The 25,975-nt window shown below is 38.8% G+C and overlaps 2 protein-coding genes across 2 annotated transcripts; one reads left to right on the top strand and one right to left on the bottom strand.

Moving 5' to 3' along the window:
* Positions 1-8,212: 8,212 nt before the first annotated feature.
* Positions 8,213-10,254, top strand: LOC145551369 (tripartite motif-containing protein 16-like). Its single transcript, XM_081605929.1, has one exon. The coding sequence runs from the start codon at positions 8,840-8,842 to the stop codon at positions 9,803-9,805; it is 966 nt and encodes a 321-aa protein (XP_081462055.1). The 5' UTR covers positions 8,213-8,839; the 3' UTR covers positions 9,806-10,254.
* Positions 10,255-11,194: 940 nt separating this feature from the next.
* Positions 11,195-25,784, bottom strand: LOC103463171 (uncharacterized). Its single transcript, XM_081605824.1, has 4 exons — positions 25,416-25,784; positions 22,882-24,104; positions 16,921-18,498; positions 11,195-13,079 (listed from the first exon to the last, which is right to left on the bottom strand). The coding sequence occupies exons 2-4, from the start codon at positions 24,087-24,089 to the stop codon at positions 11,642-11,644; spliced, it is 4,224 nt and encodes a 1,407-aa protein (XP_081461950.1). The 5' UTR covers positions 24,090-24,104; positions 25,416-25,784; the 3' UTR covers positions 11,195-11,641.
* Between the last annotated feature and the right edge of the window lie 191 nt (positions 25,785-25,975).

Below are 25,975 nucleotides of genomic sequence, written 5' to 3' on the forward strand. Positions count from 1 at the left end.
GTACCGACTGCCTAAAATTCTCTACAATAAATAAATTTATTTAGAGAAACCATGAAGCGCCGTGTGAAAAACGCTAATCTTACCTCTGAGGATGACGCCCTTCAAACTCCAAATCTTCACTGTGAGCTGGAAAAACGAGGTCTTCATCTTCAGACGAAGAATCCTGGACACACACTTCTGTCCCAGAGTCTTCATGGATCATCTGAAATGCTTCCTCCACACTATTAAACTTTTTGTTGGATTCAGTTGAGATCAAAAACAAACAGCCTAAGAGGTGAAACAAACAGAGCACAAGTGTGAGCCTGGTGCATTATGACGTAGAAAAAACTCAAGTTTTGATTGGTCAAATTTTAGAAATGTATCCCTTTTTATTGTTGGAGTAACTAGAATAAAACTGAATTCAATACGTTCATGGCAATGGAACCAATCTCAAGCTGAAAACTTTGTAACTGGGTCAGAAACATGGAAATTGTCAGAGAATTTGCTAAGAAAGCTAAGAGATAGAACTATTCTGCAAATACAGTTTTATTCTGGTTGATTTAGGTTTTAGGAGAAAAGATGCAAATGTTTATAGATTATTTTAAACATAAATGATACTTCTGGTCTTTTGTTGCTGGTTGAATACAAGGTTCGCATGAAGCCTCAACACTTAAGTCGGGGTTTTTTAATCAATGGGAAAGAAGTGGCACAATGGAAACAAGGCAGATTCCTCAATCAAAACAGTTGGAGGAAAGTTTTAAAATCTGTAGGAAGGAATCACAGTTTACCACTGAGGAGGAAAGTGACTGGAAAGATTTACCACGCAGTTTACAAAGATACGGCTTCTCGTTTGTGTGAATTTTTATGTGATGATCCAAATGAGTCATTTCATTAAAGCGTTTACCACGCAAGCTACAGCAAAAAGGCCTCTCACCTGAATGAGTTAAGTGGGCAAGTGGTAACATTTACCACACATTTCACAAGGGTGGGATTTGTTCTATGAGTTTTTGGTTTTTAAATCTCTACCTTGTTAATGGGCGAGATCATGTCCCCTGGTTTTCAGCCTTTCGTTTGCTGTGGTTCCTCTTCGCCTGCTGTTGTTTCTTAGGTTTGCTGCCTTGTGCAGAGAGGAGCTTTTCTGTGTTTCCTCTTGACGTTTTGCTTCCAAGCACGAGTCACCATTGGGGTTTGAGTATTACTGGAAAGACCTGTCTGTCTCTTCAATACAGGTTCTGGCTTCTGTTTCATCTGCACAAGTTCTAGTTCCAGTTTAATTAGCGAAGGTTCTGGTTCCTCTTTCATTTGTTCTGGTTCTGGCTCCTGTTTTATCTGCACTGGATCTGGTTCCTTCTTCATTGCTACAATCTGCCGTTGTTCTGGCTCATTGTGGAATATTCTTTCATAAGCAGAAGTCTCCATCTGACCTTCTTCCTCGGGGATCCACCGGTCAACATGTTCTTCTTTGGTTGGTTCTTGTTCCTCGTTAGCCTCAGTAATCTTCTTCGGTTCTAGATCCTCTTTTATTTTAACATTTCCCATCTTGTGATCAAGAAAGGAGCTCCTCTTTGAAGTTTCGGCAGCTTGATTGGCAGACATACTGTTGTGAAAGACCTGATGGAATAAAAAACAGCACACCAACATTAATGACATTTTTATATCAGGAATATCAGGAAAATTATTTGCAGCCAATTTTTTAATCACAATCTGAAATGTATGACTCTTGTTCAGGTCGTATTTCTGCCTTACAGTTAATGTACCTGTAGTCATCGTCTTCTTTTGATTTTATTGGTGGTTGGCAGCCCAATTTAAATGAATCACCGCCACCACTAGAGGGGTAAGTGGATCTGGAGAGCAGACATACCTGCTGTCTTTGTTTTCCAAACTGAAGATATTGTTACTACAAACACGGTCTTTTAACTGAAAATATGCAGAAGATCGCCAAGAACAGTCGTCCCCAAAGTGGGTCCTGGAGGGCCGGCATCCTGCATGTTTTAGTCTCTCCCTGGTTTAACACACCTGCATCAAGTGATGGTTCATTAGAGGCCTAAGAGGAACATTGACATGCTGAACAGGTTGTTACCACCAGGGAGAGAACTAAGACATGCAGGATACCAGGCCCTCCAGGACCCACTTTGGACACCACTGGCCTAGAAGCTAAGGCCTTATTGTTTACGTCCGCCGGAAATCCCGCCCCCTCTGCGTTCCGCCACCGGATGTGATGTAATTACCTTCAATATCGTGTAGTACAATGCAAATTCTGTTTTATTAAGACATACAAACATAATAGCACATTTTAAAAAAGTAATAATTCTGGAATAAAAAAAGATAGGCAAGAGAAACACTTGTTCAGTTACTTTTTTCTCAGATAATACTAGTTTTAACCAAGAATGCACCAGAGATACACAGCATTTTACAGGAAATTGAAACATTGTATACAAGAAAAAATAAATTTAAAATCGTTTCTTCTCCATGAATTTATTAATGATATTTTTATGTTCGTATTTTATTTAAGCCTTAGAGATAGTACTGAAATATAATTTGTTATGACTCCTTTTCATTCACACTTCAGTAATAAATAAGCTGAAGTGCTACTATTCTTTGAAAACATCTTTTGATTCATATATCTCTCGAACCCAGCAGGATCGACAGTGACTTACTCTTTTCCGGGAGTGTCTGGGAACCGGAGCTTCTCTGTGCCGTTTGGCTCTGCTGGTGTCGTTTTCAGCTGTGGGTAACATCTCAAAAACCGAAGGGACAGCAGTCGGTTTAACAACCCGTTTGTAACGTACTTCCAAACCGAAAGACTCCTTTAATCCGGGCGCCTCCTCGAAGCAGTCTGCAGTGAAATGCTCGCTACAGAGAACAGAGGACGGAGTGGGAAGCCAGCTGCCTCTGGTTCTCTGAACCTGCTGCGTCCATTGGTCTCGAAGCTTTTCATCTTTTGGGAATGAGAACAGTGAAATGTGTTCGCTTGGGTAATTATTACACCCAGCCGCTACGCAGCGTTTCGGCATTTTTTGACAGTATGCTACATGAAGTGGCGGATAGTGAAGAAAAGCAAACTGTCACATCCTGTAAAGGGCTGCGCACCACCGGATATGACGTCAATCCAACGCGGATCTAAGCAGTGGCGGAGCCAGAGGGGGTGCCAGTGCCCCCCCCCTGTCATCTGATTGGCCCCCCCTGATGATTGACATGTAACAGCACCAGGTTATTCCTGTACATTATTTGGAATCATTCTAAGTCACTCTAATATCTAAAGAAGAAAAACAATAATAAATATATGAAAAGAAAATGTATAAAACTTTATATAAGTCCATGTGATGACATAAATAAAAAGATTTTTATCAGGTGTGATACCAGCCTCCTTTATACTCATAACAAGCTGAAATTCTTCTCCTGGATGTTTCAGTTGCTGCGCTGTGGTGCAACTCAAAGGCTAAAGCGCTTCATACCTGGTGGTGATGGTAAAACACCAATAAGTTATTTATTGATTGAGGGGCCGACGATGTTCTAGTTTGGAGCAGAGGTGGCGCTGGAGTTTTTTCGTTATCCGTCAAAGAAAAAAATTATTTTATTTCCAATTTGTAGTCATCAAATGAAACATTTATCATTTCTCTGCGAGAACGTTTTTGAAATCAGGTAACATTTCACGAAATGACGTGATTAGAAGACGACAGAACTCTGATCGTTTCCTGATCCCGCATCACTTCCTTCAGCGGGAGAAAAACCAGCAGAAGCGGATCAGCTGCTGGACGCTCCAAAGCCTCTGGTCCGTTAAAGCGTCCAGATCAGAGGTGATTCTGACAGATATTGTTCTTATAATGATTAATAATGAGCTCCACGATGTTCTCTGTGCGTAAAGTTGAAACTGTCTGAGCACCAAGTGGTCAGCTGATCACAGTCTGGACAGAAACCAGGGAACTGCTCTCTGTTCTTATCAAGATGAGGTGAGGAGGGAATCTGACATATTAACTCAGTTAAGTTTTTACTGGTTTTGTTTTTAAAACACCATTAACGTAAGCAGTGTAACTATATATTATATATTTGGCGTTTGTCATCTCATGTGTGATTAATTGGAGCGTAACGGTGGAGCATTTATTGCCCAGCGCACTGCGCTTGTTTCTGCCTAACGGATCTGCACTTTAATTTCTTTCCTCTCTCAACAGTCAGCTGTTATTCCTCTACTTAAACTACAATAAGTAGATCATAACATTCTCTTTAGCTTTTCTCTGTGTGCTCCAAACTCATTAGAAGCCGAACCTCCATCAGGCAAATAATTCTGGTCCGACCCGAAATATTGTTACCCGTCAAATTACCTGTCCAAACAGAGCTTCCTAACCAAGGTGTCCATAACTCTTCAACTCGCTGTCAGCTCCCGGTCAGAAAGACATTTAGTTCAGTGTCCATGAGATGATATTCAGAAAGGATCTTTAATTTGATTGATTTTAGTTTCCTCTGCGATGAACTCTTTGCGTAAAGTCTATCATGTCTCCATGTGCGCCAGTCAAAGGTGTTAATTATAACATGTCAAATGACAGAGGAGCTTAAAAAAATAACCAAATATTCATTTTGGTTATTTTTTTTAAATTTTTTATATATATATATATGTGTGTGTGTGTGTGTGCACACACATTTTAAATTTTGCCCCCCCAGAAGTAGTCCTGGCCCCCCCTTCGCCCCCCCAACTTTAAAAGTCTAGCTCCGCCACTGGATCTAAGCCAACCGGCATTTTCATTCTAAGTGTTCAACAGCTTTTTTTTTATTATTATTATTTCTAATAGATGTAGATAGTCTATCTATCAGGGTTTTGCCACTGTGATTTTCCTTAAAAGCAGCTCAATCTGTATCTTTTTAAACAGGTCTTATTTTAATGGTTCTGTACATTAGTTACTCTATACAGAACCACTTTTATCGGTCAAAGATGGTTTTTCTCTTATCAAAAATAACTCCAGAGGAAAAGTTGGAAACAGCGCAGCGTCCAGTAAACATCCAGTGATCTGTGTGAAGTCTCTTCTTTGTTTCATCTAATCTGTTGTATATTTTTCTAAAAATCATTCACATCACATAGATATTCAAAGGCTCAACGCAGAAAGATATTTGTTTATATATTTAAATAGCCAAAATGGTTTTTATTAAAGTGCGGCAGCTTCTCTGCTCATTTCACTTGTTGACTCACCAAAGATGGCGGACGCGCTGACGTGTTTGTGCAGCTCAGTCAGTGCGGATGTTAAAGACCAACTTCACTTCACTTCTACCCCTAGAAAAGTCTCGAAACAATCTAAAAATGTCCACTGCAGTGTTTCAAGTCCAATTTATCCTTCTACACAGAAAGAAAGGTAGTTGGCGCTTGTCCTCGGAGAGTTAGCTTCTGGGTTAGGTCGGAGGCTAAATGGTGTAACTCTTAAGATGGTATAACGCTGTATTTTCTGCCGAAGCTACAAAAAATGCAGTGCTAAAAAGAGTCTGTAAATACTTTAAATGAGCGTGCTATTGGAAAAATATTTATATCCAGAGCATAAAAGGACCAATTTTGTGTTTCCTTTTCTTTTTCGTCCTTCTAGGCAACCAGCTAAAGCACGCTACCGCCACCTATCGGAGTGGAATTTCTTCTTCTTCTTTATAATGGCGGATCGCAAGCAACTTCAAGGTGCATACCGCCACCTACTGTACACGAGTGTGTAGCAGCATTAATAAGTTACGTCCATTAAATTGGTTTTAAATTTTGTACCATAAATTATATTTTCCTTACTGTAAATTTTTTGTCCTTATTTCCTTCAGGTCCTTATATTCCTTATTTCTTCCCATCTGTTTCACTCACTAACATTTTAATGCAGCTTCAAGACACGTGATGTCATCAATTATGTCACAGATGCCTTTGATATTCTAGCTCACTGTATTCTGACTGCAATTTCTCAGTTTTCTGATCTGCGTTTAATTTTGCTCTGAAGTTTTCCTCTTCAAACAAAAAAAGAAATCTCAAAATGTTGAACCTTTTCAAGAAAAGGGAGGAATCTGCTTCCTTTGATCCTGAAGAAATGCGGAAAAGGAATAACAAGGCGGTTCAAGAACTCATCAAAATGAATGAAAAGCTTCAGAACACCAAGGACCTCCAATTTCAGAAACAAGATTGGAAAACTTTGGAGAAAGCCGAGATGAAGTTGAGCAAAGCATGTGAAAAACAACGTGAGAAGTTACATTTGGAGCTAGATATCTGGGAGGCAGAAGAAAAAAAACGGATAAATTTAGAGAGGAAAGCGTTCGAACATATGGAGACATCAAAGAGGATGAAACAGGAATTAATTCAGAAAGAGATGTTGGAATCTCAGTGCAAAGCGTCCAAAATGGAGCAAGAAAGGCTCATAAAACTTAACACAACGTTATTGAAAAACCTTAAAGTACTGAAAGACAAACTTTCATATCAAAATGGATTGTATCATAATCACAGACAGGCTAAGAATTCAATTGAAACCTTGAGGAAGATTAAAGAAAATGTTGTGAAAGAGATGAAGAGTCGTGAGGATCACTGTTGGGCTTGGAAGGAGAAAATCAGTGAAAAAGATAAAACATTGGAAAAAGTAAAAAGAAAGGATATTGAACTTTTACAAGAGCTTAATAGTATTGAACAACAATTAATTGATATGCCTGTCCTGAAATATGTCTACAAGAGTGCAAAGCAAGAGAAGGAAAGGCTAAAAAAACTTAACACAAAGCTAGAAAAACATCTTCAGATCCTAAAAGACGATCTGTCCCGTCAAACTGAGCTGCTCCGTGATTACACCGAGGCTGAAAATACCGTTAAAGATCTGCAGGACATTCGAAAAAATTACCTGAGAAAGATTCAGGATCTAAAAGTAAAAGAAAAATTGGAACCCGGGACCAAACCAAAGTTTATCAATCATGATGATTAGAAAAAGAAAAGCCACTGAACTTCCTTCGAGGGTCAATAGAAAGACTTGACTTCCTTCTAATCACAAAATAAAAAAAGATCAGTGGCTAAAAGAAGGACATAAACAAAGAAGGGCAACAAATCCCTTTAGATTCCATTTAGATTCAAAACTATCTGAAGGGAAGCAAAGTTTTTATAACTGGAAGAATGAGTTTAATCCAGGTGCTCTGGTTTGTCCAAAAACAAAGATAATCTCTAACAGCAAGCGTGTGTGTGTGTGTGTGTGTGTGTGTGTCTCTCTGTGTGTGTGTGTGTGTGTGTGTGCGTGTGTGTGTGTGTGTGTGTGTGTGTGTGTGTGCGCGTTTGTTTGTAATACCTTATGGGGACGATTTTCCTGACACATACTATGTTGTGGGGACCAATTGCTCCTTGTGGGGACCGAAGCCTGGTTGAGTTTTGGTTAGGGTTAGGTGTGTGATGGTTAGGGTTAGGAAAAGGGTAAAGGTCAGGTTTAGGCTGTAGAAATGAATTGAAGTCAATGGAAAGTCCCCACAAAGATAGTCACGCAAACATGTGCGTGTGTGTGTGTGTGTGTGTGTGTGTGTGTGTGTGTGTGCGCGTTTGTTTGTAATACCTTATGGGGACGATTTTCCTGACACATACTATGTTGTGGGGACCAATTGCTCCTTGTGGGGACCGAAGCCTGGTTGAGTTTTGGTTAGGGTTAGGTGTGTGATGGTTAGGGTTAGGAAAAGGGTAAAGGTCAGGTTTAGGCTGTAGAAATGAATTGAAGTCAATGGAAAGTCCCCACAAAGATAGTCACGCAAACATGTGCGTGTGTGTGTGTGTGTGTGTGTGTGTGTGTGTGTGTGTGTGTGTGTGTGTGTGTGTGTGTGTGTGTGTGTGTGTGTGTGTGTGTGTGCGTGTGTGTGTGTGAGACTTTGGTTGTTTGTCTTGTGTGTTTCTGTGCTTCAATCCCAATATTATAGTTCAGGGTTCAAATGGAACTAAACCTGCTTTCAGAACAACTCAATGCCCAAGATTTGTCATTGTATCCAAATCCACTTTCATTCACGTTTCCTGCTCTGCTGATATTGTTATATCAGCAGATATAACTTCAGAGCAATAATAATAATAATAATAATAATAATGAGCATCATTAAAATGTTTACATGAAAATGACTGCGACAGACTGACGACCTGTCCATGTGACCCCGCCTCTCGCCCAGAACATTAGCCTGACCCCACTAGGGGACAAGGGTGTAGAGAAAATGGATGGATGCTTTGAAGCACTAAAAGGAAATATTGATAGTTTATAAATATGAAACTACTAAAAATGTTCTGGTTTTTCTGTTGTTGAATCAGAGTTTTATTCCTAAACTCAATCATGAAGCTCTTTGTGTTATTTTCTGATTCTGTGGAGAGATCAGACGTTAAGAGAGCTGAGGTTCGGGTGACTCAGTTGTTTTGGAAGGAAAACTACTGTGAAGATGGTTAAACTAGAAACGTCATGACTTTTACAGCCATCCACTTCCTGGAATCAAAGCCTTCCTCTCCTTGCTGCTCTCATACAGCTTGAAGCTGCTGAAGGTAAAACCTGATTGGCTGCAGCTTCTCTGCACTGACCTGTGATTGGTGGATCAGAGCTTAGAGCAGTTTCTGTTCTCTGGAAATGAAACTCGCACCGTCACTGTGACTGAGAGGAGAAATGGCGCAGCAGGCAGGTCAGCTGAACCGAGAAACTTTCTCCTGTCCGATCTGTCTGGATCTACTGAAGGATCCGGTGACGATTCCCTGTGGACACAGCTACTGCATGAGCTGCATTAAAAGCTTCTGGGATGAGAGTGGGGAGAAGAAAATCTACCACTGCCCTCAGTGCAGACAGACCTTCACACCAAGGCCTCTCCTGCAGGCCTTGGTGCCTGCAGGAGAGGCCCTGCAGGCACTAAAGCTGCTAGCAGGTTTAGTTCCATGCTAGCAGCTTGGAACACCAAGCTGCTAGCATGGTGTTCCATGCTAGCAGCTTTAGTGGAGCAGCTGAAGAAGACTGGACTCCAAGCTGCTCCTGCTGATCACTGCTATGCTGGACCTGAAGACGTGGCCTGTGATGTCTGCACTGGGAGGAAGCTGAAAGCCTTCAGGTCCTGTTTATTCTGTCTGGCTACTTTCTGTGAGAAAAATCCTCACCTTCATTATGATTCAGCTACATTTAAGGATCACAAGCTTGTGGAGCCGTTCAAGAATGTCCTGGAGAACGTCTGCTCTCGTCATGATGAGGTGATGAAGATGTTCTGCCGCACTGATCAGAAGTGCATCTGTCTCATCTGTCTAATGGAGGAACATAAAGGCCATGACACAGTGTCAGCTGCAGCAGAACCAGAACCACAAAACAGAGCCGGATTCTTAAAATATTCATTTGAATTCTCATTGGATCCAAACACAGCAAACAGTAATTTGGAAGTAAATGAGAAGAACAGGACAGTGACATGGACATCGCGAAACTTATATAACTGTTCAGGCAAATTCTCTGATTGGCCTCAGGTTCTGAGCAGAGAGAGAATGACTGGGCGTTGTTACTGGGAGGTGGAGTGGAAAGGGAGAGTCCGCGTAGCCGTCGCTTACAACAATATCAGCAGAGCAGGAAACGTGAATGAAAGTGGATTTGGATACAATGACAAATCTTGGGCATTGAGTTGTTCTGAAAGCAGGTTTAGTTTTGGTCACAACAACATCTGGACCCCCACCCCAGGTCCAGTTTCCTCCAGAGTCGGATTGTTCCTGAATGACAGAGCAGGTCTTCTGTCCTTCTACAGCGTCTCTGAAGACATGAAGGATGTGACTCTCCTGCACAGAGTCCAGACCAGATTCACTCAGTTGCTACATGCTGGGGTTTGTGTTGAGGAGGGGTATTCTGAATCTTTTGCAAAGTTCTGTTAACCCAAATAGATTCCCTTTGGTCTCTCTGATAATGGATCAGGTTCGTTGTTCTGATGTCGTCTCTGTCCTGATCTTCTTTATTGTTCTGGTTTATTGTAGTTTTCTTTGTTCCAGAAGCCATAAAGTTTATCACAGCTGATGGATTTTTTCTTTCTTATGTATCAGAAATATTTCTCCACATGAAAATATAAACTTAATATGTGTATTGATGTATTTGGATGTTCTGGTTTGTAAAAGTTGATGTATAATTCATGTTTGACTGCAGCATGACTAATATCTAGTCTCCTGCGTTTAACTTGCTTGGCTTTGATGAAACTAGAGGATCCAAGAACGGTTTGATGCTTAGGAACATACTGACTCACTGCACGCTATTTTAAAATCATAAAGAGGAGACGTTGGTAAAATAACCACAATATCAGCTGCAATAAATCCACTTTCCTCTTCCTGCTCTTCAGTCTGATCTTTATCATTATTTGCCCACTTGCAGGAAAATAATTTATCTGACAAATAAAATCAAGTACCAAATGGAAAATACATTTATTTTTAAGCAGCATAACAGGCACTATGACTTAATGTAGGGAAACAAGCAACAACCTTTAGGTGCTCAAAGCTAAACAGAAAAACATAAAACAAGATTTTAAAACAAAATAGCAACATAACTTACATCAGGCTGAATAACACAAACATTCATCAGGAATATAATCTTGTCTGTCATCAGGTGGGAACAATGCAAAGCAAAAGAAGTCTTTGTTTTACCTCCTGGGTAAAATGTTGCTGGTGAGAAATGCTCACTAATTAAATAAGTGTCATTATGAAATAATTTAAATTGCAAACTAATAATGTGCGTCTGGTCGGCCTCCACAGGAGCATTAGAGGCCAAAATAACTCAGAGATTAGTTTTACTTTTCTCCTGTAATGTGTTTGTAAGTTGGAGATGAAATAAATTCACATCTTTTGCAGACAGACGAAGAAAAAAATATTAAATTCCCAATAAATAAAAAAAAAAGAACTTATGTGTTGTGTCCACTGGATTGTGTGAAAGACAGCAGGTGTGTGTGTGTGTGCTTTTGGACAATTTTGCATGAAATATTATTTTTAATAAAAATAAAGCTGGTCCTAGACCGGATACTTTCAGCTCCTAGCTGATTGGACAACCTCTGATTCTAAAACCTTCCCAGTCCTTGATCTCTGCAAAGGGAGAAATCAGAGTGCAGGCAAAATGCTACATTTTTCATTTATTTACAGGAATTACAGCACAAATATTGTGCCACAAAGAGATCAGTTTGAAATCTGGTAAAGCACAAACAGTTCAGGCTCATGAAATTCAACAAAGGCTGCATTCACACAGCAGGCCTTGGTGCTCAATTCAACATTTTTGCTGAAATATGATTTATTTTTATTTTTTGCCTGGTCGTTTGTGCTGCTAATTTAACTGCAGCGAGACTTCAATGTGGACAGCTAAAATGTGACCTGACCCTTCAGACTGCAGACGCTTTGAAAACAATCAGACTTGTACCAGAATGGCTCAGATCATGTTGAATGAAGAGTGAAGAGTCTTTAGGAAACATGATGTTTAGTCAAACGCATCTGGAAGCAAAGTCATGACTTCAATAAGTATGGTAAAAAAAAAAAAAAAAAAAACATGAATTATTTCTTCCAACAACGAAGAAATGAAATAAGAAAATCATCAGCATCTGAGAAGACCAGAAACATCTCAGATTCTACAGTAAATCTTCCTCTGGGTATAATTTGTCCAGCAGATGGCAGCAGCACTCCAAGCACAGAAAGGACTGAGTGTTTTATTCATTATGCTAGTGTTTGCAGGTATACTAGGAATTAACTGCAGACATGTTTGGTCAGTTTACGTCTTGATGTGAAAGCCTCATCACATGACTGGCAGGAAAATGGTTTCTCACGTGTGTGGGTCTTCATGTGCACCGTCAGGGTGTATCTTTTAGCAAAACTTTTTCCACATACAGGACATGAGTAGGGCTTCTCGCCTGTGTGGGTTCGCATGTGGTTGATCAGCACAGTGTTGTCAGAGAAGGATTTACCACAGTCATCACAAGAAAACGGCTTCTCGCCTGTGTGGGTTCTCATGTGAATCGTCAGATTACGCTTCCGGGTGAAACTTTTTCCACAGGTCAAACACGGATGAGGCTTCTCACCTGTGTGAACTCTCAGGTGTTCATTTAAACTGCCTCTCACCCTGAAGCATTTCCCGCAGGTCGGGCATGAGAACGGCTTTTCGCCCGTGTGAATCCTCATGTGACGAGCCAGATCATAGCTGAGCCTGAAGACCGAGCCGCAGACCGTACAGGCATACGGCTTCTCCTCTGTGTGAGCTCTCACATGGACTTTAAAGGTGGTCTTTCTGATGAATCGCTCTCCACATATCTGACATGAAAACGGCTTCTCTCCTGTGTGGGTTCTCACATGGATGGTCATGTCAAAGCGCCTATAGAAGCATTTTCCACAAGTGGGACAGGAAAAGGGCTTCTCGCCTGTGTGGGTTCTAGTGTGACTGTCCCACTGACTGCTGGTTCTGAAGGATTTATCACAGAATTCACAGGGGTACGGTTTCTCACCCGTATGAATCCTTACATGTTTAGTCAGGTTATTCTGCTTAATAAAACCTCTTCCACAGGTCGCACATTTGAATGGTTTCCCACCTGTGTGCGTTCTCAGGTGAGCAGTCAGGTACCTGAGCTGAGTGAAACTTTTCCCACACATTTCACAAGTGGGCAGCTTTTTTCTTTGTGTCTTTGATTTTGACTTGTCCACATCGTCCCTGTGATTTCTGGTGTCCTGATGTCTCCTGTCTGGCTTCAGATCTTTTTCTCCACTTGATCCGGAGTCTTTCTGGTTGCTTCCTTGCCGCCATTGGTTCTTGCTTGGTTCACCGTTGTCTTTTTGCTCACAAGTAGGAGACACCATGAAGGTCTCAGCCTCCTGCTTCACTACAAGCTGATCTTCAGTGTGATCACTGCAGAGCTCCTCTTTAACCTCTACAGGTTCTGGTTCCTCTTTAGTGTCCATCGTCTGCTGAAGCTCTGATTCATGTGCAGGATTCACCATGAAGCTGCTGGCCTCCTGCTTCACCACCAATGGTCCTTCATCCTTACACATGGACAACTCAACATGTTCCTCTTTAACTGGTTGAGGTTCTGTTTCTTCTTTTATCCCCGTCATCGGCTGGTTTTCTGCTTCCTGCCGTTGCTCTTTCATCTCTGTGGTTGTTGGTTCTTTGAGGTCAACACTGGAGCTGCTCCAAAGTCAACATGATGCGGTGGAAGACCTGAGAGCAGAAGAACAATCAGCTTTACTGTGAAGTTCGGAGGAAATGCTCAACATTAACTCAACTGACACAATATGACCAATTTTACGCTTTATAACCAATAAAGATAAATTTTGACAATGTTGCTGTACCTTTATTTTTCACTTCTGATGATCTGTGAAAAGGGCTTTAAAGGAGAACTGGAGTGTTTTAAGCTAACATCACATGAAGGAAAATAATTAAAGCACCTGCATGTTGATTTTCTGTACATTTGTAAATCAGTCTGAAAGCCTTCCAGACACAGACTGCAGCGGCAGCAGCGTGTCGGTTGGTCTGTGTTACCCAGAAAGCAGTTGGGCACAATAATATCGCAACACCAACACTGTGAGTGAAACAATGACTGGGGCAGCCTACTATATAAAATACTCGGGGATCACTTCTTTACAAATGTGGATGTGTAATAATAGAGTACGGAACAAATTGGCAACCCAAACTAATGCGCATAATTCTATGCGCCTTATATATGAAAAAAGTTTTAAAATACGCCATTCATTGAAGGTGAGCCTTATAGTGCGGAAAATATGGTACTGCCCACCTCTGGACCTGGTTGACAGATTGATGCTCAAACTTGATATTTCACTCACCAAATGTTGACTAGACTGAAATCAACCAGATTTACTTTTTAAAGACTCTGATTAATATTAAGTTTCATTATTTGATACTGTGGAGAGATTAGATCTTAGAGGTCTGAGGTTTTGGTGATTTTGTTGTTTTGAAGTGAAAACTGTTGTGAAGATGGTTCAAATTTAAACTTCATTACTTTAAGAGCTTCTCCTGCTGGTGGAAGCTGAATGGAGCCAACATCTGCTGATTGGCTGCAGCCTCTCTGCACTGTGATCAGTTAAGTTTGAAGTGAAATAAACTTGCTTCAGTTTTATTTATTGTAATCTAAAGATGAAACAAAAACTTTTTTCAATTCTTTAGATTTAGATGAAAAAAGTCAAAGTCTGCTATTCTGTCTGTTCTTCAATAAATTCACTTGATTAGAAAAAAGCTGAAAGTTTCTCTTTTCATTGTTTAAAAAAACTATTTTCTTTCTTCTGTTTCTGATGTTAAAAGAGTCAACAGATAATACATTAGAATAATATTACTGGAGTAAACATATGGAGTGCGAAACAACTGATTTAAGTACAATATTATGAAAAACTTACTCAAGAAACGGAAACTAATTACTGCCCATCCATGCATATATTATAAAGTCATAGGGGCTGGTATGTGTTAACATAATTTGTTAACTTTTATGGTCAAAATATTGAATCATAGTTAAATGATGAAAGATTTAGCAAAAGACAGAATTGATGCATAAATAATGTTTCAATTTATCAAATCTTTACATGTTTGTGAAATAAAAACGTTTGTAACGCTTTTAATCAGGATACATCTTCAGTTTATCGGCTCAGTTATGGGTTGCTAACCATTTTCCCCTCCCCAATATGGCGGACGGCCTGACGTGCTACCGCAGCCAAGACAGGCCGCAGCTAGCTCGTCACCACTCGCCAATAACGGCTTTCTTACCGGCAAAACTCGTCCTGTCCCTCGGAAAATCCTCGAAACGATCCAGTGTCTTAAAATGTGTCAGTTTTCTTAGCGCCTGTGCGACCTGTGCCAAGGAAATACTTCTTCTCCTCGAACAATTAGCTTCTCACTTAGCTGGGAAGCTAACTAGCTGCTCTCACGCCACTGTTGCTGATAAAACAGAGAAATCTGTATTAAAGGAATACTAGAAATTATATCCGCACTTCAAAGATGAGGTGATAATGTTTAGCCTATTCTAATGATGAGCAGAACCTCACCAACCTTTTATTTAACGTTTCTGCTCCTTAAGGTGGTTGGAAAACCGACTGAGATGGAGCATTAGCGCCATCCTCTGGTCAGTACGGGATTGGCAATAACAAAATACTATGTTCTCCATTAGACAAAAATATACAATAAATATACCCACTGTAGTGCCATCAACCTTGTTATAAGATCTCTTATATAAGCATCAACTGCTCAATTTTATAAAAGTTTCAACCATCATTAAAATTTTGCTTATTTATATGTACCACAGAAAAGCGAAAATAGGTGGTAAATTTTCAAAAAAAAAATTATAATAAGAAACAACTCATCTTTCTCAACTTTAATTTGGCATTTTTTCTTCACATTCACTATAACAAACCAATTATCAGCAGAGCAGAACATTATTACAGGATAACGTTCACCTTAACCGATGATCTGTCAGGGGAAGTTTATAAAGTGATGGAAAAGTAAAAAGTAAAGATTACAATTATTTCCCCCTTTATATAAATGTTGTTTTGTCATCGTTTCATGCAAAGTTAGCCTAAATAAATAAATGAAATTTCCAAATTATTTTGTTAAATAAGGGAGAAGTGCTTGGTTAATAAAAAAAAAGACAAAAAATGAAAGAAAACAAAAGTAGCAGTCAAAAATGAGTTGAGTCAGAAGATAATAGAGTCCAAAACAGTTGTAAGGATGTTCTGGGCTGATATAGAACATTATTTAATATTAGTGTATAGAATATTTCAGTTAATCTCATAATTGATTACAGATGCAACAGAAACAAGTCAATCACACATTTACAGTGAGGAAATTTGTATTATTTAAAGGATTGAAAGAATTAACAGATTGTATTTAATGTTAGTCACACTTACGCTGTTTTGTAATAACATTAAAAAAACATAAAGGGTAATTAATGATTAAAAACAGGTCCATCTTCGAAATAATAAATTTAATGAAACGTATTTTCCAAACTGATGACTCATCAGAAGTTAAAGGCTTATGAGGTTTTTAAATAAATGGTTTTATGTTTTCATTAGGAGTAATTTTAACAAACAGTGGGAGAAAATGAACATTTCAGAACAGCATGGACTCCGAAGGAAGTGACATTTAAAGTTCACTTAATATAGATTATACTTATTACATTCTGAGCAGTTGAATAAAAAAAAATACAGTCCGATTTAATAAATCAGAATATTAAAAATACATTCATTTCAGGAACACCACGTCAAACACAAAGTAGATTAAATATTCAGACAAATGCTAGAAAGCCTTTATTTCTGTTAGGATTTTTCACTTAAGTTTAACTTCAGTTAATGAAAACTTAACATTTAAATTAGATCAGTACAATAAAACAAAAACTTTTAAAAACGAATGTGGGCTTTATGAAAAGTATGTTTAATATCTGCTTAAGGTTATTTTCATGTTCTTTCATTCTGCCAAATGAGCCTCATTGGGCCGTATATTCTACTTTATTGAATATTACTGTACCTTTAGCTATAGACCTGTAGCTTCTGCCAAAGTTATGGACAGGCTCTCAAAACAACCACAAACTCTAAAATGCAGCTTGTGAACTTTGGTACTTTATTCTCGTTCATAAAAATGAGCAAAATACTTTTAATTTATTGTCATTTTAACCTGGATTTGAAGTTGACTGAAGTAAGAAAAAATATTTTTTTATTTTTGCATTGTACAAGTGCACTCAGTCGTTCAAACATGAAAGTACTGATGGGTAAGTCAAATATAAGTATTATTCATTTTAAACCAATGTAAATACATTTATTAAGCATTAATACGATTTTTGCTTTTTAGAAAACTGAAGACAAAAATAGTCTGGAGAAAAATCAGATGTTTCTCCATAATCTGTTTTCTTTCTTCAACTATTCAACTCCTGAACAATAAATAATAAAATTATTTGTCCAGTAGGTGGTGCTGTTACTCCAAACCAGACAGGTTCAGTCATACTAATGTGAGTAAAACCCACTGGAGGCTCATTTAACACGCATGTTTAGTCAGTTTGCCTCTGGAAATAAAGGCCTCCCCACACGACTCGCAGGAAAACGGCTTCTCGCCTGTGTGAGTCCTCATGTGGACAGTCAATGTGTATTTCTTGGTGAAACTTTTACCACAATAAGGACATGAGAAAGACTTTTCACCTGAGTGGGTTCTGACATGATTGAGCAGTATAGTGTTGTCAGTAAAAGACCTTCCACATATATCGCAGGAATATGGCTTCTCGCCTGTGTGGGTTCTCGTGTGAATAGTCAAGTTGTGCTTTCGAGCGAAACTTTTCCCACAGTCTATGCAGACATGCGGCTTCTCACCCGTGTGAATTCGGATGTGTCCGTTCAGACTTCCTCGCTCCCTGAAGGTTTTCCCACAGGTCAGGCACGGGAATGGCTTCTCGCCCGTGTGAATCCTCATGTGACGAGCCAAATCGTAGCTGTAGTTGAAAGACGAGTCGCAGACCTCGCAGGCAAAGGGCTTCCCCTTCGTGTGAGCTCTCACGTGAAAGTTGAAGGTGATCTTCCTGATGAAACGTTCCCCGCAAATATGACACGAGAAAGGCTTCTCGCCCGTGTGGGTTCTCATGTGGACGTTCAAGTCGTAGCGTCTGGAGAAACCTTTTCCACAAGTTGAGCAGGAACAGGGCTTCTCGCCTGTATGGGTTCTTGTGTGGCTGGCCCACTGGCTGGTGGTTCTGAAGGATTTATCACACAGTTCACAAGGATAGGGCTTCTCGCCCGTATGAACCCTTTCATGTTTGGTTAGGTTGTTTTGCTTGGTGAAGGTTTTCCCACACGTCTCACATCGGAAAGGATTTCCAGCGATGTGGATTTTTGTGTGGCTGGCCCACTGGCTGGTGGTTCTGAAGGATTTATCACACAGTTCACAAGGGTAGGGTTTCTCTCCCGTGTGAATTCTCATGTGGACAGTCAAGTTATTCTGCTTGTTGAAACCTTTTCCGCAGGTCGCACACTGGAAAGGCTTCCCGTCTTTGTGAGTCCTCAGGTGAGCTGTCAGGTATCGAAGTTGAGTGAACGTTTGGCCGCATGTTTCACAGGAAGGCAGGTTCTTTTTACACCGTTTCTTTTTCGGCTTCGACTCTTTATCTCCCAAGGCTTCCAGGTTGTTTCCTTGCTCTTGGTTCTCACCATCAGGAGAATTTGCAGAAAAAAGTTGAGCTTTGTTTGGTTCTGGTTGACCCTCTTCTTTAGTCTCTTGCTTCACTACAAGCCACTTTTCATCCTGTTCCTCCTTAATCAGCACCGGTTCTGGTTCCTCTTTAACCTGCTCACCAGTCTCCCTCATCTGCTCCAGTTGCGGTACATTGTTAACGACGTCCTCCTGGGCAGAAGTCACCAAAACCGTTTCTATCTCCTGCTTAACTAAAAGCTTCTCTTCATCCTGACAGAGGCGAAACTCTCCTGCTTCTTCTTTGACGGACTGAGATTCTGGATCTCTGCTCATCGTCGCCATCGGCTGGGATTCTGGTTCCGACTGCTCCTCCTTCATTGCTTGACATTTAGTCCGTTGAACCAAGACTGGAGGTCCCGTCGGAAATGGGAAAGTGATCAGCCTGCAGGAAAAACAGAAAATGTTTAATGTTAAGATTGCTAAAAATGCAAAATGTTTTCCTTTAAATATTTGATCAAAATGTTTAAAAATTGCTTTTAAAATTAATCATAAATCAAAACTACAAATCACATAAATATGAGTTAATATTTACACAGCAAATGGTAAAGAGCATAAATATTTAAAATAATAAAAAATCTTTTGAAAAATTAAAATAATAAAGCCTGATGTATATTCTTTTCATGTTTGCTTCATTGAGAAAACTTTTTAAAATGTAGTTCAAACCAGATTATTTATGTCAAAACTTAAATTGACACAAAGTTTACTTAGTTTTTAACGTCCCTACTTCCCAAATTAGGGAAGTAGACTAAAGAATTTTGGTTTTAAATTACAAAACAATGTGAAAATAAAGTCATAATATTAGCAGAATAAATTTGGAATATTAACATAAAATATGGTAAAATTCCAAGTAAAAATAATTTTAAGGAACAAACAAAAGCTTCAATCAGTGATCCAGATCTAAACCATGTAGAACGTATTAAATTCTACTTTTTTCTCCTAGTACTACTAGTTCATTCTAGTATTATGACTTTATTCTCTCAATTTCTAAAACAATTCTCTTAATTTTGCAATGAAACATTTCATAACCATTCCATGAAGCACCGTGTTCATTTTCTTCGTTTAATCAGCATATTTATCCGTTTGGGGAGTTAACTCTTTGATAAATTACAGGACTTGGTCCAACAGAAGAAGAGGAGTGGGGGACATGATGCTGATTTAAAGCGTAGAAGAACTTAATTTGTAATAATGATTTCATGTTGCAAAATGTGGACTAGAACTTCGTGGACCTGGTATTAATGAAAAAGTATTGCTTCAGGAATAGCAACATCAACAACAAAAGAAAATTCAATCAACATTCACCCAGTACACTGGAATTAAAAAGACAGTTTTATTCCTTAAGTGACAAATACTAAATTATTTTGTTCTAATTATTTTGTTCAAATAGATGTAACTTCAGAGACTAAGAAATTAACATTTATTTTTCTATATACAGCAACGTAATACATTTTGCTTGGGGTTTATAACAGTTTACTAAAAATGCAAACAAACTCCCTTTAGTCCCAATAAAACCGCAGCTTCAGTCACTTAAATACTTCTTTGGCTGAAGTTGCCTCTGCCAACATGGCGGCCACGCTGACATGTTGCTGCAGCTCCGCCAGTGTAACAGATAGGCAAGCTAGCACTTATTGCTATTGGTTAAAAGACAAGGTCCTCTTACCGATCAAACTCGTTTTCCACTTAAATGAGAAGCTCATTAAACATCCCAGGATCAAATAAATGTCCAGCATTGTCTGTTTTTAAGGCATTTTCGTGCTTTTGGCTTCAATGAAACTGGTTGCTTCTGTCCCTCGGGGAGTTAGCTTTTCAGTTAGCTCAGAGGCTAACGGGTTTCCCTCAGGCTGTTACTGTTGACAAAACGGAATGAATCGGCGTTAATGGCAAGCTGTAACTACTATCGAAGCCTGGGATGGAATACCGTTTTAAGTAGTCTTTAAATGAAGAGCACGGAGCTTTTCGCCCTCTGAATTGTTCGTAGCAACCCAGTTAGAGAGACATTATCGCGATTTCTCTGTGAGGATGTTTCCCAACATGCTCTGCCCTGCTGCACAGTGTCATCATCACCGCTGGTGCATTAATTAAAGTACACCTCACATAGACTACATTTATAAAAAAATTAACTTATAGTGAAATAAAATGGTCACCACAGTCATATTCAACACTTTCTAAGCAACATGATACTAAGGATAAAAGAACTAAAAATAATTTAGTTGCTTTACATTTTGGTAGAAATTTGGTTTAGATGAAGGCGCCATTGAAATGTTTTAATTTCAATCGCATTTGATCACTAAAAGCATTAAAAACGGCTTGTTAGTCTGCTTGATGGGGTCTGTTTTCAAAATGACTTAACTTAGAGGTATTTTTCTATTAATTTTTTGACTGGAATACATATTATAGACTAAGAATGATCAATGATGTTCCTTTACTTCAAACTTATTTGGATAATTTTGCATATTTAATTATTTATTTTAATTATGTAAAGCACTTTGAAATGCCTTGCTGCTGAAATGTGCTATACAAATAAAATTTGATTGATTGATATTTTTATGTAATTTAAAATATATAAGTTACTCGTTGCTCTTTTAAATTTATTTATCGAGTTGATTGTTCTGAAAGTTGAAGACAGAAAACATCTGTTCTACCCAGTAAACAGGATCCACAATGGAGAAAGTCTCTAAGACAGGAAGCTTTTGGACCACGCAAGAAGAAATGTGTGTTTTATACATTTTTAGCCTCTCATAACAGGAGCAGTTCTGCAAAAGGACCAATGAGCTTCTGCACAGCTACAGAACCACCTGGGAGCCATGTCACAATGATTTTTGCTTTAAAACATTAACATAAAACCCCAGTACCTCAAAATCCAAACTGAACATGTATATCTTTTGTTGAAATTCAAAATTATTTGATACACAAGGTCATCATTTTATTGGGAAAAGCATTACTGTCCTTCTGTTCATTTGTCCAGCTGTGGTTCTCCAGGAAGCGGTTTCTCTTTGTTATGCAGACACATCTTGCACCTGACGCATCGCATGACACATACAAGCAGAAACAACTTTTCTCCAAAGCAAAGGAATTTATTAACACAATAATTTAACCTTACAGTCAAAATATTAAACCAACAACCTGACGACTACACAAAAGGAAAAAACAACAAACTGAGAAACTCATTTATAATAGTAAAATTATAGAAAAATAACAATGCAGCAAAGTCACAGTTCAGGATGGGATTTAGAATATCAGCCCAAAAGCCAATAAGGAATCGATCAGGGAAACGGGTCAAATGCAGACTTTACAACAGCCAGCCATGCATGAAAGCACCTGCAGCTGTTTCTGCAGGTCAGTTAAGTTTAAGCAAAATATTAGCAACTCATTTGCTTGTTTTTGCTAATAAGTCAATTTAAACAAAGTAGAAGTAGCAGAAGAGAGGAGTAAATGTGTATTTTTACACACGCAGCATTGGGACGGCTGCTTGCGCTGCACCGATGTAAGAATAACTAACTGGGGGAGAAACTAGTGTTTTGAAGATGGCTTGGGAAAAAAGTTTTGTTTTATTTACTCATTTAATCATAATATGTTTTGGAGCAAAGACCAGTGGTAAGTTATTATCCGCAGTCTTCAAGTTGTGATAATAATTCAGCTCACTGCTATCTACCAGATGTAAATATATATTTGTTGTTTAAAATAAAGTCAGTTAAAGTTTAAATTCATATTTTATTTTCTTTGCAAAGAGAAGTGGTGTCATGGTGTGTAAACTAGAACAGTGAGAGATGTAGAGTACAAACATTTTTATAAGCAACATGAGTTTTAGTCACAAAGTGATGGAGATTCTAAAAAAAGAACTGTAGAAAAAATAATCAATAGATTAGGTCTTTTTAAAATAATTGTTAGTTGCATCCCTAATCTATCCATTTAACCAGCTCTGCACAATAAACTTAGTACTCTGCTTTGAAACCATCCATTAGAAAAGATAATCAAGCAATGAAATGGTTGAATATTCAGAAGGAAAAAAAGGATTTAGCAATTTGAAAACCCATCACACTAATTTATCGCTGCCCAGACACAATCCCCTTACTCTGACTAGCGTTAACGTTGAGAATGAAGTTCAGTAAACCTTAAGGGTCCGATTTTCTTTTTTGAAATTACAATAAGGTCACCATATCTGTAAAACAAAGAGGATATCGAATATTACAAGAAAATGTTGTTTTAATGGCAGCAAAATGATCAAGATCTGACACGACTAACCAGGCAAGTCAATGTGGTTCTGAAATAAACTCAGTCATTTGCATAATTGCTTCAATCTACTGATAATTAAAAACCAAGTATTTCATTTTTATAAAACTGATACCAAAGTATAACTTCACAGGACATTCCTCATTTTAGTTACTTTTCAGGAAGAAATTCTAATAAAATTACTGCTGTGTTCCATCGTACGTTCCTAACACTTTCCTACTTCATTCTCCTGAAATACAACCTCATTCTGGTAATATGACTAATCTGAATATAACCAGAATCTGAATATAATGACTCTATTCTTCTACTCTTATGACTGTTTTATTATTACTGTAACTTTATTGTGCAACTACGACCTTATTCTCGTAATATCCATTTTTCTTAGCCTGGCCCTTATATTCCATTGTGCAGTCCTAACACTTCCTAATTTAAGATTTCAATATCAGTAAAAATTTAGCATGATTGGTAAAAATTTCAACCTGTGAACCCCCTGCTGGGTTTCTAGAAATTATTGCTTGATGGAACAATTTCCTATCACGCAAGATGCTTTTCATCTTTTCGAGATCTTATGTGTTGCCTGAAATGACTGTTGTCACTGAAACATTTACCACATGCTTTGCATGAATATGGCTTCTCTCCTGTGTGAGTCCTCATGTGAACCGTCAGATTATATTTCTGAGCGAAACCTTTTCCACAAACGCGACAGACAAAAGGTCTTTCACCCGTATGAACTCTGATGTGTGTTTTTAAACTTCCTTTCTCCCTGAAATTCTTTCCACAGGTCGCGCATGAGAATGGCTTCTCGCCTGTGTGAATCATTTCATGATTAGACAAATGCCAGCTATAATTGAAAGAACTGCCACAGACTTTACAGATATACGGCTTCTCGCCCGTGTGACTCCTCTCGTGAACATTCAAGGTAGTCTTTCTGGCAAAAAGTTTTCCACATGTCAGGCATGACAAAGATTTCCCACTTGAGTGAATCTGCACGTGCCTGTTGAGTGTGTTTTTATGGGTAAAACATTTTCCACAAGTCGGGCACGGAAAGGTCTTCTCCCCTATGTGAGTCCTGGTGTGGCTGACCCACTGACCGTTGGTCCTGAAAGATTTATCGCACAGTTCACAGGGAAAGGGTTTCTCCCCTGTATGAATTGTCCTGTGGGCGGTCAAGTTGCTCTGCTTGGTGAAACCTTTTCCGCAGATGGCACACTGGAAAGGTTTCCCATCTTTATGAGTCCTCAGGTGAACAGTCAGGTATCGAAGCTGAGTGAAACTTTCACTGCATATTTCACAGGAAAACGACTTTTTCTTCCGTGACGTCAACTTTTTCACTTTATGTGCGTCTTTCTGATTGTTTCCTTGTTGAAGTTGGTTCTCATTTTCATAAATGCTTTCAGGGAGGAGTAGGTTTTGGTTCAGTTCTGGTTTACTGGCAGGAGTCACCATGACGCTCTCCGTCTCCTGCTTCACTACAAGCTGCTCTTCATCCTCTTTAACCATTACAGGCTCAGGTTCCTCCTTTATCATGTCGTCACCAGCAGGGGTCACTGTGAAGGAGTCAGTCTCCAGCTTCACTACAAGCAGCTTTTCCTCCGAAGAGACGTGAAGTTCAGCCTGTTCTTCTTTGACTGGTCGAGGTTCCGGTTCCTCCTGCTCCTCTTTCATCTCTAGAGCGTTTGGACTGGAGTTTATCTCTTGGTGAACAAGAAACCGTTCAGCAACAACCTCCCAACTAAAAGTGGACATGGTGGAGCGGAAGACCTGATGGAAAGAAGAACAGAAGCAGAACTAGAAGATTTGAACTAAATATGGAATATTTGGAGTTGCTTGCTCAAGATTAACTGCTGCAGATTCAACAACTTGATGAAATATCTGCTCTATCATTTAGGGCTGAAACTATTAAAGCAGATTAATTGTGATTAACTAAATAATCAGCTAATTTAGTAATCAAATAACTACTAACAAAGTATAGACTCAAAAGAAAACCATTATCTGAGAAACAACACAGTCAGAGCTGTAACAAAACTAAAACTGTATATTAAAAAAAACATTTTGAATTGAAGAAGTCTAAATCCGTTCTACCCAGAACTCCTCAGGTGATAGTTTCACCTGCATCACATTTCGTAAAAAAATTAAAATAAATAAGAAGAAGAATATTTAAAAAATCTCGTATTGAACAACGTTTTCTATCCAGGTATTAATTGAAAACAATATCACCAGATCAGCCCTTCACTGTACTGGGCGCTCAGTCCAGCAGAACGGCCTGAGCTTTTCACATGTTGTTGTTAGAGGCATTTATTTAGCTGCAGATGTGCTTCAAATGAGCCAGTGTCACTAAAGGAATGCTGCGTTATTGAATTTTAGGTAGTTTATTTTCCTATTTAAAAAAGATTTGGGTTGCTTGTATTTGTATGCAATTTTAATATTTAAAATTGCAGAACCTGCAATTTTGTTTCATTGGATTACTGGAATACTGAAATAATACTCAATAGCTGATTTCTTTGTCCACATTTTGTTAATGTAAAATTATTAACAGTTGTGAAAGTTTCTTACTGTTCCAGAAATCTGCAGGTTAGTGCTTTTTTTATTATAAGCTACACTTGGATAATAAAATCAGTGAAGACATTGACTGTATGTTTCCTAATTTCATACTGGAAAATCGAATAACTACAAATCAGGTGGAATTAACTGACTGGATTTCTGCATCCTAAAAAGCACATTCAAAATTAACTGGGCTAAACATTTTTTCAGTTTGTTTATAATACTTCACTTTCTTAAAGCGGTGGAGCTATAAAATCAATATCAGACTCCATCAACAATGAGGCTCTCAAAACTATTTATATATCCGTATTTTTGTTTGAGTTTGTTTATTGTTTAACGAACATCGTTTGTTTGTTTAAGTCGGTGCCGTATTCCTCTGTTTCTCCTTATTCCTTAGTTTGTTGTGTACTTTTGAGTTTCTTTGTTTTTACTGGCCGCTGTTTCCACTCCCAATATGGCGGAAAAGAAACGTCTCCGTCCAGAAACTAGCTAACGTTTACTGTCCCAGCACGTCAAATATTACTCTCTTACCGTAAAAATGTCGTCCGAGAAGCAGATGCTAGCAGTGCAGAGTCCAGTTAGCCTCCAGTAATGTCCGTGAACAGTCGGTTTTGCCCCCTTTTCTCTAAAACTAAACTGTTTGCTTCTTGTTCATAGTGTTAGCTTGACCGCTAGCTTTGAGGCTAACTAGTCTCTATCGGGCAGCTGTTGCTCCTAAAACAAGAGGAAACTATGTCTAAAGGCGTGTTTCAAATATCAACAAAGCTAAGAAGGAGATATGACTGTCTTAATAAAAAGCGAAGAACTCAAACTTTATTTCCTCATCTTCTTTCTTTTTGCTTTTGGGGTTGGAACGATAGCCCCATTCATCGTGCTTCTTCTTCTTCTTGTAATTATTGGCGTTTAGCAAACAACCTAAAAGTGCAGCACTGGTGCCACCAGCTGGTAAGGAGTGTGGACAGTGGATTCTGACATCTAATTAAAAGTACATTGAAGAACTTGTAATATCGTAATCTCCTAATATACATTTCTCATTTCAATCTTTTCAAGGTATCATATTTCTTACAGTGTACCATAATGTGTTCAACTGT

The sequence above is a fragment of the Poecilia reticulata genome, chromosome 4, assembly GCF_904066995.2.
Source record: "Poecilia reticulata chromosome 4, P_reticulata-male-v2, whole genome shotgun sequence".
Classification (NCBI taxonomy): Eukaryota; Metazoa; Chordata; class Actinopteri; order Cyprinodontiformes; family Poeciliidae; genus Poecilia; species Poecilia reticulata.